General features: G+C 51.0%; 1 protein-coding gene across 4 annotated transcripts in view; it reads right to left on the minus strand.

Annotated features, from left to right (window-relative positions):
- PPP1R3F (protein phosphatase 1 regulatory subunit 3F) overlaps nt 1-14,602 on the minus strand; it is a 28,621-nt gene that overhangs the window by 5,755 nt on the left and 8,264 nt on the right. For 2 of the 4 annotated variants that reach the window (XM_057718720.1, XM_057718721.1), the window contains exon 1: nt 8,419-9,428. The exons of the other annotated variants lie outside the window; for them this stretch is intronic. In XM_057718720.1, coding sequence (XP_057574703.1) covers nt 8,419-9,410 — 992 coding nt within the window. In that variant the 5' untranslated portion in view covers nt 9,411-9,428. Of the gene's footprint in view, nt 1-8,418; nt 9,429-14,602 lie in introns of those variants that run through there. 4 annotated transcript variants of the gene reach the window in all.

The following is a 14,602-nucleotide window of genomic DNA, read 5'->3' on the forward strand; positions in this document are numbered from 1 at the left end:
CAAGGTCTGAGTGGCAGAAACCAAGTGTATTTCAGCCTATCCTTGCCAGGGGTGAGGGCATGAGGATCATGGAGAAATCGCTGTTCTCATTTTCACCAATGAGTATCAACTGTTTACAGATTAAGGCAAATGAGGGAACCATTAACTAAAACATGCAGAAACCTGAGAAGAGCTGAGGCAATGGCTCAGGTGCTTTTTCTTCCTAAGAAGTAACAGGATGATGTTGACATTTCTGGAAGTGGTTGCAACTTTTTTGAAAACACATAATCGCATAGCTTCACATATATTCATTTAACTCTCATGAGAACCCTATGAAATAGGTACTTTTTTTTTTGAAGCAGGCAATATTATTACCCGCCTCTTACAGATGGTGAAACAGAAGCCAAGTAAATGGCTCAAGGTCATGCAGTGAAGATCGAAACCTAGACCTTTCAGCTCCTAAGTCTGTGCTCTCAACCAACAAAATGCTGCTTCTTGGATGAGAGAGGCTAGGGTCTTACCACAGCCCCATCTCCAATCCTTTCCAGAGTATATAGAAAGGAGGCAGCAATAATGGACAAGATCCCTCCCTCCACCTTAATTCAAGCTCTGCTTTTGATTTGCCTTTTGCCCACACTGTCATTCCCAGTTTCCCTGCCTTCATGGAACATGTGGCTAGGAGACCAACAGACACAGAAATGGCTACAAGAACTGCTTTTTATTAGCATCCTTGAGGAGGAAGCTTGGACCATGTACATGGATCTAGAGTCTGGAAGATCCGGAAGGGACTGTCTATCTTTCTCCACAGACTAGGGCTCACACAGCCCACCAGAGGTATTTGAATCAGAAGACTACAGGGCATAGAGTAGGTGACTCCAGGAGCCCAGCCATCAACTCCTGCACTTCACGGATGAGAAAGGGGGATTCATAGCAAACTGGCTTGGTCCTGCACCACTCCCCTGAGTAGGTCAAAAATCCAGGTCTTAGAATTTGTGGCCCAACACAATTTCTGCTGACTTCTTTTGCTGGTGTGGTCTTTCATTAAAGAAAATGTCATCTTCCTAGGGTCTTCTAAAGCAATCACCCTCAAGAAGACCCCCAAAGAGGCAGCCCTCCTCCCAGGGCAGGACTAGGCAAGCCTTCCCCTGCTACCTGGCCCAGCACAGGTGCACAACAACCAGGCTTCTAAAACCCACTCCAGAGTCCTAGGTGTACATGAGAGAGTAGAGGGGGAACTCAGGACACTGCCAACCAGCAGGAAAAGAACTCCACAGTCCATTTGAAGGAAGAAGAGAGAGAAGAAAAACAAATACAAAACAAACCCTTCAGCCCCCAGAACATCTCTTCAGCCAGGGAGGGTGAGACGAGGCGGAACATCCAAAAATCACATCAAGCAATTCAGCCAATCCCAAGATCCACGAAGTCAGCATAAGTACACAGGTCACTCTTCCTACCTCCAAAGTCAGAGAGATGAAAGCAGGAGGCACAGCATCTATTGTTCACCTCCTCCACCGTGGGTCCTTTTCATTGATACACCAAGTCATTTGAAAACCTTCACATCTATCCTTCGAAACAACACCCTTCCCTTTGAAGAAACTGTTCCCAAATGCATAAACTGAGGCTCAAGGAACCGTGTCTATACCCACTAACTACTAACTACACACCACTCTGATAACATCCAAAGAGGGTCCCATTTTGAAGACAGTGTCTGAAACTGTGGGCTTGAAAAAAAAAACACTAAATATCCTTGAACTCTTTCACAGTAAATATTTGGAGGCAGCTGTGACTTTAATCAAAAGGAGGATAGTGAAAGAAATGGAGTACAAATGTATACTGACTCACTAATCAGTAACAGAGAAGAGGGGTTCTTAGAAAAATAGGGAGGAGATTAAGAACAAAACTGTACCTCCAGTGTGCTTGCTAATTTTCGAGAAGGAAACCTGCTCTTTTGGCACCAACCCCACACACGCCACGTGGTATCGCCTCAAGGGCAGTGGGCAGTCACAAGCTGGAGCGCACAGACCAGGGGGCACCTTGGACACACATCCTATGGGTGCTCTCGCGAGAACTAGTCAAGACAGTGTAGCCTAGAAGGGGCCGTGTCAGGTCTGCATGCCTGTCTCCTGGGTGTGAAAAGTCTTCCTGCCATCAGGAGACTCAATGGCCTCTGACCTCAGATGGCACCCAGGGAGACCAGGGGGTGAGATTTCAGAAAGAAGTGCTGTGGGCCCCAGACTAGGCCAGCCAAGACAGAACAAAAAAGTGAATCACCACAGTCAGAGAGTGAGTGAGCAAGTGAGGGCTGACCTCGGTGGGGAAGAGCAAAGCAGACTTTCAGCGCAGTCACATCACTGCCACCACCACCCAAGTCCTCTGAGAGCACCCCCAACACTCATGTTTTCAAAGAACCTGGCCAGCCCAAAGTGGGTCATGTGCTGAAACCAAAGGGAAACTCAGCTGACCCCAGATCCCACGCAGTCAGCCTGAAGATAATGCTGACTCTCCAAGCGGACAGGTGGCTTCGGCAACCTGCTCAAGATACTTGGAATCCCAGTTACCCTGAGCCATCTGCTTTCTGAAAAGAACAGGGTTTGAAGGAAGCTGTGAAAGCCACCAAGTTATGTGGGGCACTGCTCTGTCTTCCCCAGCTACAGTCTGTGTCAGTGTCAGTTCTGGGACTTACGGACAACCCAGTAGGATGGAGGGAGGAAGCTGAGCAGTTTATTGTGCTATAAGCTTCTGTTACAGCAATGACTTCATTCATTTGGCTGTGACTCACAGTAAGAAATACATTTTACATCATAACCCAGCACACACCCATACATGTGTAAATAGATACATATCTCTGAAAACCAGTTGTTCTTTGAATGAGACAACACTTACCTTTACTACATGTTGTGATGCACTCATTATATTCTATGCTATTTTTTTTAATGTTTGTTGGAACCCAGCAAATTGATTTCACATCTCAATAAAGGGTCATGACATGTGGTTTTGAATAACCTCAGCTCTGCCACTTACCAGCTGTATGACATGGAGCGAGTTACTTAACCTCTCTGTGCCTCCGTTTCCTCATCTGTGAAGAGGGTATAGTAATAATGCTTACCTCAGAGAGCTGTTAGGCAGATTGAGGAAATATTTGAAAATTGCCTTTGAAGTGCTTGACAGACAGTACTCCCCTCCAAATTCCCACTGGGAGAAACTGAGGCTCTGAAAAGGAAAGCAACTTGCCCAGTGTTGCCCAGCTGGTAAGATACATCACCCAGCCGGGCACAGCAGTTGAGAACTGGGGCACCAGAGCAGGAGCACCCAGCTCAGATCCCAGCTGTGCTGCTTTTATAACATGTGGCCTCAGGCCCCCATCCTCAACCACGACACCCTATCAGTTTTCCGTGGAATAAAAGAGATCACTTTCACACTAAAATTCTCACTCTCCAGACAACTAAGATGACCCCTGGCCCATTCTGTTTCAACTTTGATTTCCCAACTGCCAACTCGGATTGCAAGTTGGGTCCCCATCCACTCAGCTACAGGTACACCTAAAAATCATTGAGGCCTTACTGTGCATCAGCCCAGGGACAGACCCTGGAGACACAATGGTGAGCAAACCCAACTAGGAAGCTTACAATTTAGTGTGCGGGAAGACATCAAAAAAAGATACTCACACTCAGTCTTTCAACAAACATTTATTGAGCACCTGTTAAGTGCCAGGCACCATGGCAGGCCCTGTGGGAATACAGCGGTGAACAAAAGCAGACCATGTCCCTACCCCTCACGGAGCTTACAGTCTAGCAGGGCAGAGAGGGTCATCCAATAATCCCCTAATGAAGGTCTAACTACAAACTGAAGTCAGGGCCTTCAGAAAAGGAAAGAATGCCCTAGAATAAGAGCAATGGAGGGGTCAGGGAGTGGGGGCCTGCTCAGGACTCTATGCAGGAGGTGATGGAGTCAATCTCGAACAAGGGGAGTTTGAGGTATCTTTGGGACATCAGCCAAGTAGATACCGAGTTTGTATATACAAGGCTGAAGGAAAGAGCAGGGAGAAAGAGAACGACCAGAGAGTTTGGAGGAAAAGCAACAGAGGGTGGTCCCAAGACAAGGGGAGAAAGTGTTTTAAATAGGAGTGCTCAACTACTTCAAGAACACCAAAAAACCACCTATGGAATCTGGCAGATGCAGGGGTGGAAGCGACTGGAAAAGGCAAGTGTAGACAACTGTTTAGAGGGGGCTCGGCAGTAAAGGGGAGAAGGGTGACTGGGTGCTGGGCAGGAGCAGCGGGGACAGAGGTGGGGTCAAAGGACATTTTTAAGACAGTAGAGACACTGGCATGTATAAAAGCCAATAGAAAGGCTCAGGCGAGGGCAGTGAAAAGCTGCCAGGAGAGAAAGGGTAACCGATTATGTCAGGTTCTGGAGCAAGTGGCAGAAAAATGGAACCCAGAGCACAAGTGGGGGGACTGGCCTGAGGGAGGAAAAGCGCCCCCTCCTTCCCTGTATCACAAAGGAGGGAAATCAGTTTGCAGGCTTGGGGGCTACAAGTTGTAGACAGCTCTATTCTTAAGGTTTCTACTTGTTTTTTTGAAGCAGGAAGTCTGAAGGTAAAGAACATTCAAAAGAGTCACCTCAGGGATGAGACAAGAGTGGATCAGAATAATACAGCAGAACTGCCAGGCAGGGTGGAAAACAATCCTAGATTTGAGGCAATGCTCATCTGCTCTGCTATATGACATTGTCTAACAGGGCTTGCAGGCTTGGTGGTCAGTGCTATAAAAAGTCCGGGGCCTGAGGTGGTTGAGATGGACAGGCTTCTAGGAGGAAGCACTCTTAGAACTGAAGGATCAAAATGAGACTGCAAGGGGCACAGGACCAACATTCCTGGTGAGGGAAACAGCATGGACAAAGGCCCCGAGGCAAGAAGGGGGCAAAGCACCTTGGAAAGACCACAGTGACAGAAGCTGAAAGGCAGAGCATGGCGTGAGGGGAGACTAGTAGCCCTGGAGGCCAGACTTGGGGAGAGGGCAGGGGCTGCTCAAAAGCCATGCTGAGGCTTTCTTGGCCTTTAAGAGGAACAGGACACCTCCCAAGGGTGCTAAGCCAAAGCAGACCTCCACCCCACACCAGCCTGGGATTGTGGACTCTGGGAGCCTCAGTTTGCTCATCCAGAAAAGAGGGATCAAAGCAGTCTATCTCACAGGGAATGTTGAAAGGATTAGATGAGACTGTGCACACGAATACTCCGCAGGGTCTCTGCCAGGTCTTGTACAACAAGCCCTCCATCCCTGCCTCTCCCACCCAGTTTCACCACCGGCCCTTTGACATCTTAGCACCAGTCTGCAGCTTTTGCCCTGTTTGAACCTAGCACTGTGCCCAGCACATGGTAGGACCTCAATAAATGCTTGTTGATGGATCATCGCTAAGCCTAAAGGTTATCAAAAGCCTGGTCCAGCAATTCGAGGAATGCAGCCATTTCAGTTTCTGAGCTGTATCCCGAGGGCTAGCACAGACTTCTCCCATGCTCCCATGTGACGTGGCTGTGCTGGTGCACAGTGGGCCTGTAGCCAACACTTCCTGAACGGGAAGCCCTTTACAACAGGGCTCCCGCAGGCTAAAGCTATCCCCTAAGATCCTCCACCATCTCCCAAAAGGGCTGGGTCACAGGGAGAGGCTGTTCTTCAACAGCACTCCAAGTCACCGGCAGCACGCAGGTTTTAAAACAATAATAAGTTGAAATGTACTCGCCAAGAAAGCCACCGACCTACAAAGAAAATCTTATCGCTGATCTTGCAATGAGCACCAACCTCCCTTTTGCAAGAGCTGAGATCAAGATAAAGAAGCTATCAAAAAGCCATCTGCCCACTTAAAATAATATCACAAGTCATGTTAGGAACCACAGACCTGGGGCCAGATACCAAAACAATTGTCTGAACGGGCTGCTTCAATTTCTCCTTAAAACCACCCATGTATTTTAAAAGAAAAACACCCTCTCCACCCACCTTGGCCCTGCAAGCTTTTGATTTCTCTGTTCCCTTCCTTTCACACTCTAAAATGACCAAACTCTGTTACCCAAACTGTCGCGTCTTACAGACAGGGCTCCCACGACAGCCAGCTGGGATGACGACTTGGGAAAATTGACAGAAATGAAGGCCATTCTGGGACACTGGAACGACTCAATATCTTGATCTGGGTGATGGTTTCACAAGGGCATACACATGTAAAAACCTATCGAGCTTTACATCTAAGGTCAATACAGAAAAAAAAAAAAAATAGAAGGAAAGCAAGACATGCTGGGAACAATGAGAACACCAGGAGCAAAATGCAGGATTTGCCCTGAATCCTATCAGGCCTTCAAGAGGAACAGCAGTTTTTTAAAAACGTCCCTATCGTCTCCTCCCTGGTCCTGTCGCTCACTAGCTAAGTGTACTTGAACGAGCTGGCTCACTTCTCCGAGCTACCTCAGTTTCCCCCTCTATTATACTGGCATAATTATAGCCCCTACACCACACAGCATGCACAGCAGGACTCAGGAGAGAACAAACTTGAAGCTCTCAACCCAGAGATCAGTAAATGCTGGCCACTGTTAATCTTTCAAAGCTAGCACCATGCTTCAGTTACCTTGCCATGCTTGCTGCGTCCAATCCAAGTGCACAAACTGACTGTCATTCCCCTTTAGCAGATGAGAAAACTGAGGCTCAGAGATGAAGAAACTGAGCCAACACTACACAGCTGGTGATGGGCAGAGCAAAGTTTGGGAGGGGAGTCCAAGGAACTATCTGTGATTCCCTAAGTATTAATACTGACACCTATACAGCACTACTAAAGCCAGGCTTGGTTCTGAGCATTCTTACTCATCTGTGAAGCAGTTGCAATAATTACCTCTGCTTTACAGGTGAGGGTACTGAGGCACAGTGCGGTTAAATGAGTTGGCCAAGGTCATAAGGCTGGGATTAGATGACAGGACTGGGATTTGAACCCAGGCACTGATGTCAAAATCCACACTCGTACTCCTGTAAGGAAAGCCATGCTACCTGCCCTGCTCAGACAGTCTCAGGTTACTGGGGGAGCTCACAGGTTGGTAAGTGGGTATTTGTCTGCTCACTTACCCAGACACATCTGTCCCACCAGCCCTGAGCTAGACCTTTCTGAACCACTCAGAGCCTGAGGCCTTGCCAGGATCACAAACATCTTGCTGCAGCCAGAGGCTTCTGATCAAGCATATACAAGGTCCAAAAAAGCACGTTCCCATTCCCATTTCCAGTCCTCCCAGAAATAGGGAAATGTATGCATTTCCCACACATGCATTGGAGAACCTACTTATCCCAGGTTACACTTAGGTGATTCCCCCCAAATCAGGCCTAGCTGCTACTCTTGAAGAACTCATGGCTTCATAGAGAAAACCTAGGAGAATCTTGTATCAGGGCCTTCTGGGGTTAACTGGTTCCTTCTCCCAGGCCCTGAATGGTCACAAGTGTTACAGCAAAAACAAAAGTCAAGAGCTTCCAGTCCAGGCCCATCTGATTCTGCCTCTGCCAGAGCCACTGCTTCCCTGTGAGAGCAGGAGCTCAGCCCCTCAACTCCACAGGAGATATCAGACTAAATTAAAGCAAAACAGTAAAGACAGTGCACAGGCTTCAAGGTTAGACATGGCCAAACTGGAAAAACCAGGAGCCATCACTTCCTCAATCAGTTTCTCCCTCTGGAACCCTGGCTTCCTGCTATGTCAAATGGGGATCGGATTCCCTGCCTCCCACTGGCAAAGCCCTTGGTCCACACTACCATATCACCATAGCTCTCTCCACTCCAGCACAATACCCTGCATTCACATCAGGTTCACTCCCACCTCAGGACCTTTGCACTTGCTGTTTTCTCTCCCTAGAACACCTTTGCTCCCATTATGTGTGCATAACTATTCCTCTTTATCATTCAAGGCTCAATTTAAACAGCACCTCCTCAGAAAGTCCTCCTTGTTCCCTTTTCTACAAACTCCCTCCCCACATCTGTGCATAATTCTTATCAGCATCCAGGACTCACTTCCTCAAAGGCCTTCCCCAAACACCCTGCCTAAAGCAGCTATTCCCTCCCAAACTATCCCCTTACTCTATTTTACTTTCCTCTCAGCAGCTAACCTTATTCCTATGTATCTTATCCACCTGCCTGTTTTTTCAAACTGTCTCTCATAAAACCCTGTATGCTCCTTGAGGGCAGGTAAGAGGTCTGTCTTAGTCAGGGCTTTTTTACAGCGGAATTCAATAAATGAATGAAACTCCAGTAATTAAAACACAGCCTAGAACATGTATGGTATCCATTACTCTTTGACTAATTGACTGAATGCGCCCTCCTCCCTGTCCTGGGGAGCAGGCCTGAGTGGTTCCTGGGTCGGAATGCTTGTCCTCCATCCTAAACACAGCCCTGCGTTGGCGGAGGTGGCGCTGGCAGACATTACCTGCGCCTCACCGGCTTCATGCAGCTCTTCAGCTGCCTGGCCTCAGCCTCCACGGGACCCTGGCACTCGGGCTGTGGCTCCAGCTGCTGCTGCTGGGGCAGCCCTTCGGCATCAGTGGGTGTGGGAGCGGGTGCGATCCGGAGCAGGACTGTGTAGTTGCGGCCGTGGTTGTTGGCCCAGAAAGTGCCCTCGGGGGTCTCATAGCGCACCACGAAGTCCAGGCGCGCCCCATCGCCCGCGCCCTCAGCAAAGGGCAGCTGGAAGGCAAAGCGGTCGGTGCGGCCGCCGTCGTCGGGCGAGGAGGCGGACGCCTGGCCAGGGCCCAGGCCAAGGCCCAGATCCAGGATGGGATCTCCTGCTCCTGGTCCTCCCGCTCCTGCCCCCGGCGGGCTGCGCGGGACGTAGCGCGCTGGGTGGTCGCAGAAGGAAGCCCAGCCGTCGTGTGAGGCCCGCACGTGCACCGCCTTTTCGAAGGAGCGGTTTAGCACGCGGACCAACCCGCGCAGCGCCGGCGGGCGCCCCCCAGGCACCCACACCCCGGCACCACCGGGGACCGCTCCGGGAGGCGGCAGCAGTGCCTCCAGCTCCACCATGACGCGCCCCAAGCGCTCCAGACGGCCCGGCGCGGGCGGCAGCGAAAATGTGGGCACCAGGTAAAACCCCCCGCCAGCGGGAACGCGGCACAGCGGCGAGGGCTCGGGTAAAGCCTCGTCTTCCTCCTCCCCTTCATCCCCATCCTCGCCATCGTCGTCCTCGTCAGCCCCGCCGCCGTCGCCATCTTGCCCGGCCGCCGCCGCCATCTTGCCCGCCCCGGGCCCGCCCCACGGCCGGTAGCGGCGCAGCTGCGCCAGCGGCAGCCCCAGGGCCTCGTCGGCGAACAGCACCCTCCGCGGGGCCACCGCTGCCTCGACTGAGGTGCGGGGCTCGCCCGTGGCCGGCGAGGGGGGCGCGGGTTGCCGCAGCGGGGGCTCCACAGGGGCCGTGCGCGCCATATCGGCGGCGGCACCGACGGCACCGGCGGCGGGACCGGCGGGGGCAGGGCCTGAAGGGGCGGGCAGCCAATGGAAAGTCCAGCGCGCGTTGGGGTACGACTCACGGGGAAGCGTAGGCGGTGAGACGAAGACAGGTATAGCGGAGAGCCAATGGGGAGCCGCGCACGCGTGACGTAGGCGGTGAAGCAAGTGCAGGAGAAGCACGCAGCCAATGGGGATGCCAGAGAGTGGGCGGTGTAGGAGGCGGGATGATCGGGGAATCAATGGGGAGGACTGAATGGGGGGGGGTGCGGGGTCCGGGATGAGGAGAGCGGACGTACGGCAGCTAATGGGGAGGTGTGAGCGGGAGAGGCGTGGGGGCAGTGGGGAAAATGGAATGGCTACAAGCGATGAGGGCAGCAGGGAGCGAACGGAGAGGCCAGAAAAGTAGGAGATCCGTGGCGTGCGTTGGTAGTGGGATGGAAGGTAGAGACGGCGAACAGCCAATGAGAGGCCACGCACCGGTGACGTAGAGGAGGGATGACGAATGGCTGTAGCGAGCCAATGGGGAGTCTTTTGAGCGTGCACTACCCCTTCAGGGGGCGGTGCCAGGTCGGAACTAGCCAATAAGGAGACTAAAAGGTGACCAAGAGGCGGTATGTGAGCGGCATCGGAGGCGGAACTGGAGGGGAAGAGCCAATGGAGTGGGTGATGCAGGCGGGAGCGAGGAAGAGAAGTGGCAGATAGCCAATGGGAGAGTCAAAGTGAAGGCAGTTGAGACCTCAAGGGGCAGCGTTAGAACGGGCTGAACCAATGCCGAAGCTAGAAAGTGTATCCGGACGGAAGGATCTGGAGGTGGGACGGGAAAAAGCAGAGCCGACGGGGATGTTGTAGGTGGTGTGAAGGAGGGGATGAACAGCCAATAAGGAGGCCGGAGGAGAGGACTGTGCGTAGGCCGTCTGAGCTGTACGGTGGTCCGGCAGCAGAATCGTAGAATGCAGACAACTCTTAAGAAGAGTATGCCTCTTGTGGATGGATTTTCCTTCTCCTTAACCCTCCGTGACTCCCTATTGTCCCAGGACTGTGAATACGCAGAGCCCCTGAAGACTTAGACTACATCCTAGTGTGAGATCTGAGAAAGCAAAACGGTCTCTCCTGTCGCAGTTACTGGGTCTGCCTTACCCAGCTCCGAGCCCTTGCTTGCTTGCCCCTGAATATCATCCTCAGTGTTCTCCATGACTTGGCAGCATTGATGAATGAATGGCCAAATGAAAGATTGAGCTTTTTTGGAAGATTGGCTTTTTCTAACTCCAGCTCAGGAAACACTGAGCATGACTGTATGCAGCCAGGAGTTGGTTCTGGCATGTTGGCAGATATTAACTAACGTAATCACAAATCAAAGCCCTTTCTTGCCTGACTCAAACTCTACACCCCACAGTGGCCTCACCTCCGTTCTTTCTGTCCCCAGTGTCTGCTCCTACTGTTCCCTCTCCCAGGAGTGCTGCTCCTTTTTCCTTATCTGGTGAACTCCTTTCACTTCCCTTTCACTCTTCCTTTGAGATCCCATCTCCTGTGGGAACAGAATTGTAGCTTGTGTCCACTGATCATGGCCATTCATATATTCCCCCTCCATCCTGGGGGGATTTTCTGAACACCTACTGTATGCAAGGTTCTGACTCACAGCATCCCTAGGAGGGAGGCAGTTCCCCCGGCAGGCTCTGTTCCTCAGGTCTCAGTGTCCAGGATGGGGTCATGGGCCAGGAACCAACATGTTTAGTTGCAAATAACAGGGAAAACCCCACAAAATAATATGGGCTTAAACAAGATAGAACTTCTTTTTTTTTTCTCACCTAGAAGTTCAAGCTGTTAAGTAGTCTAGGGACTCCTTCCTGCCCACAGAGTTAGGGCGTTGTCTGTGTCCTGGTCTGGCCCCAAGACCCTCATCCTTCAACAAACCCTGTCAGCTCTTCATTCAATAAATTTCTCAAATATACCCTCTCCCCATCCCCCCCACTGCCAGTGCCATTATCAGTCACCTGGACCATTGCAGTAGCCTCCCTCTCACTGATCCCTCTGCTTCCATCCTCACTCCTACAGTCCATTCTACACTCAGCAGTCAGAGGGATCCTGTTAAGTCCTAAGACAGTTCACATCTCTCCTCTGCTCACAACTGTCCCATGGCCTCCTACTCACTCAGAGTAAAAGCCAAAGTCCTTACCATGGGCTACAAGGTCTCGCATGGTTTAATGCCCCCCTAGTCCCCTCTCTTACTTCACCTCCTACCCCTCTTCCTCTCACTCACACCACTCTAACCACACCAACCTCCTTAGTAGAGCTTGAGCAAATCGGGCACGCTCCCACCTCAGGACCTTTGTGCTGACTGTTTCCTCTGGAATTACTTAGATATCTACATGGCTTCCTCCCTACCTCCTTCAAGTCTTTGTCAAAGGTCCACTTCACTGGGGACTTTCATCAACTTCTCTATTTAATCCTGTCCACTCTCCCCCAGAAACCTCCCATGCGAGAGGATATAGTCCAGCACAGAGAGGAGGTGGTGACCTCTGCCCCTCTCTGCCCACCTGACCCCTCGGCCCTCACTCTACAAGGGTCCTGGCTCTAGCCACGTCAGCATCTCCCCTCACTCAGCTTTCCTCCTTCTTTTCTGGCACTCTTCTCATGGAGTGACAGTAATGGAGAGATGGTTTGGGGAGGATGTAGCCCACACCTCGGACCCTGAAAGAGAAAACCAGCCCCCTCTCTCAGGAGGGAACAGGTCTTGGGGCAGGGAACAGGGCTTCGGCTTCTAGAACTGTACTGGTTTATACTTACATGGGACGTGTAGGGGACGTTCAGACCCAAGTCCACAGGGAGCAAGGGGTCATTGATTAACCTTGGGGACATCCCTAAAGTCGGACTCCTTCCTGACGAGTACGCACCTCATCCCCTCTCTTGCTCCCAACCACATGCTACATCTTTTAAGCCCCTGCTGTATGCAGGGTCCCTGCAGGCCTTCAATCTGAGACCTCACCCCACTTGGTGCCTCCCCTGGCTGCCCGGCACACACAGGCCATCTTTGGGTCTCAGACATGTCCCACCAACTCAGAAGTCTCAACCAGTGAAAGTTTTGTTTTGAACTAATGGTAGGGAGGGTTGGGCTTTTTTTTTTTTTTTTTTAATTGTTGTTGGCTGATTTTTTTTTTTAGGTCTTTTTTTTCTATTCACCTTTTTTTTTTTTTTTCTTGTCTTCACAAAGCCAGGCCACCAGGCCCCCTCTGGTCTTCTCCAGAAAGGTGAGTCTGAGTTGAGGAAAGAGGCGCTCTTTCTTTTGAGGATTTGGAAGGTGAGGGGAGGAAAAGAAGTGAAGGGGCAAAGGGGTGGGTCTTGGCCAGTAGGTTTATATCACGTGAATAAAAAGCTGTTTCCCATTTCTCTTTCCCAGGCCTGAAGCCAGTCTTGCAGACAGGTTGGAGTGGACGCTGGATGACAGAACCCTGAGCCACGCAGGGCACTGGAGAGCCAAGGGCAGGGAGTTACAGCCATGGCCTGGCAGGAGAAGCCCCTGGGGGCTGGTCTCCCCTCTTGACCATTGGTTGGAGGGGGTGCCCACTGATGTGAGGAAATGGAGCTGCCAAGTCTTGGGCAACCTGAAACCTTCAAGCCCCCAGAAGAATCTCCAAATCTCAGACCCTCCCTGTCATTGCAGCCTAGAATTTAAAACCTGACACCATTGTGCTCAAGGAAACCTGGAGGTTTCAAAGCCCAGTACCAATGGAACGCAGAGCCCTTATCCGCCAGCTCTGTCATCTTGGGCAAGTTGCCTGACTACTTCGTGCCTCCGTTTTCCCCATCTGTACAACGGCCACGATGACAAGATGGATCAAGGGCTGCGGTGAGGATTGAACATGACCAATTGTGAGAAGTGTTTGGCGCTGTGTCTAGCACATGGGAAATCCGAGATAATTGTCAGCTACGGGGATGATGGTGGATATTTGGAATCCTAAATCCTTGGAAACTGGGACTTTTTGAAGTAGAAAATTGCAAAGGCTGATGGCCTCAGAAGCATCAGGCCATGGTGTCCCTAACCATAAGAAGGTTGGGGTCCCAACGGGCTTCGTGAGGATGGATTTATTAATACTGGGGCCTGGTTGGGTCCTTCCCTATAGGGCAGCCTGTGGGTCAGAGCTCTCAGGCCCTAAGATATAATGAGGCAAGACTTTTCTCCCTTTCCTCACTCAGTGATGGTCAGTGGATTCTGGGAGACAGTGATTCTCAGACTCTTGGATTCTGTGAATTGTAAGGGGTAGGGCGGGACTCCCTGCTTTTTTCTCCATGAAGTAACTTCCATGCCTCTCACCCTCTGTGAGAAGATGGGTTGCAAGAGTGTCCAGAGCTCCCCATCCCTGGGCAGTAAGACCGTGATGACCATATCAATTCCACTTAAGGGGAAACTGAGGCCTGGACCAGAGCAAGGCCTCTGGAAACGCAGCGCTATTCCATTTCTTTCTCTGGTGTTTCCCATCCACACACAGCATCTCAGTTCCTCTCTTCCTTTCCCCAGAGACCCTCAAATATCCCCTCACTCACAGAATGGCAGCTCTACCTGCCTGGGATGCCCCTGTGATTTATTTGAGTTCTTTTCCCTTTTTTTTCTAACTCTACACACTTTTGTTTTAAAAACTGTGGTTTCTCATGAGCCCTGTTATCTCATTGATACCTCTCACCTCTGTAGTGAGGGGAAGAAATCATATTTTCAGATGACTCGTAAAGGGCAAAGAAAAAACCCAAAATTTCAAAATTTCCGTTTAAGTCTCATAATCAAGAAGAGGAGAAACAGAGCAAGCGAGTGAGAGAGAGCGAGAGAGAAAAAACTATGAGAACCCCCCCCACCCCGTGATTATCAGCGCACACACTCATCGAAAAAAAAAATTGGATTATTAGAAGAGAGAGGTCTGTGGCTTCCACACAGTGGTTTTTCTTCTCGGTATAAAAGCAAAGTTGTTTTTGATATGTGACAGTTTCCCACAAGCCAGGCTGATCCTTTTCTGTCAGTCCACTTCACCAAGGTGAGTGTCCCCGCTCTCCCCCACCAGACGCGGGTCCAGCGGAAGAGATGACAGTGAGGTAGGCACTGGGGGTGGGGGTGGTCACGGGCCCTCTGGGACCATCAAGACGCACACAGCTCCTGTGGTCCCAATCAGGTAAGGTATTTTTTA

Source organism: Hippopotamus amphibius, chromosome X (genome assembly GCF_030028045.1).
Source record: "Hippopotamus amphibius kiboko isolate mHipAmp2 chromosome X, mHipAmp2.hap2, whole genome shotgun sequence".
NCBI classification, from domain to species: Eukaryota; Metazoa; Chordata; class Mammalia; order Artiodactyla; family Hippopotamidae; genus Hippopotamus; species Hippopotamus amphibius.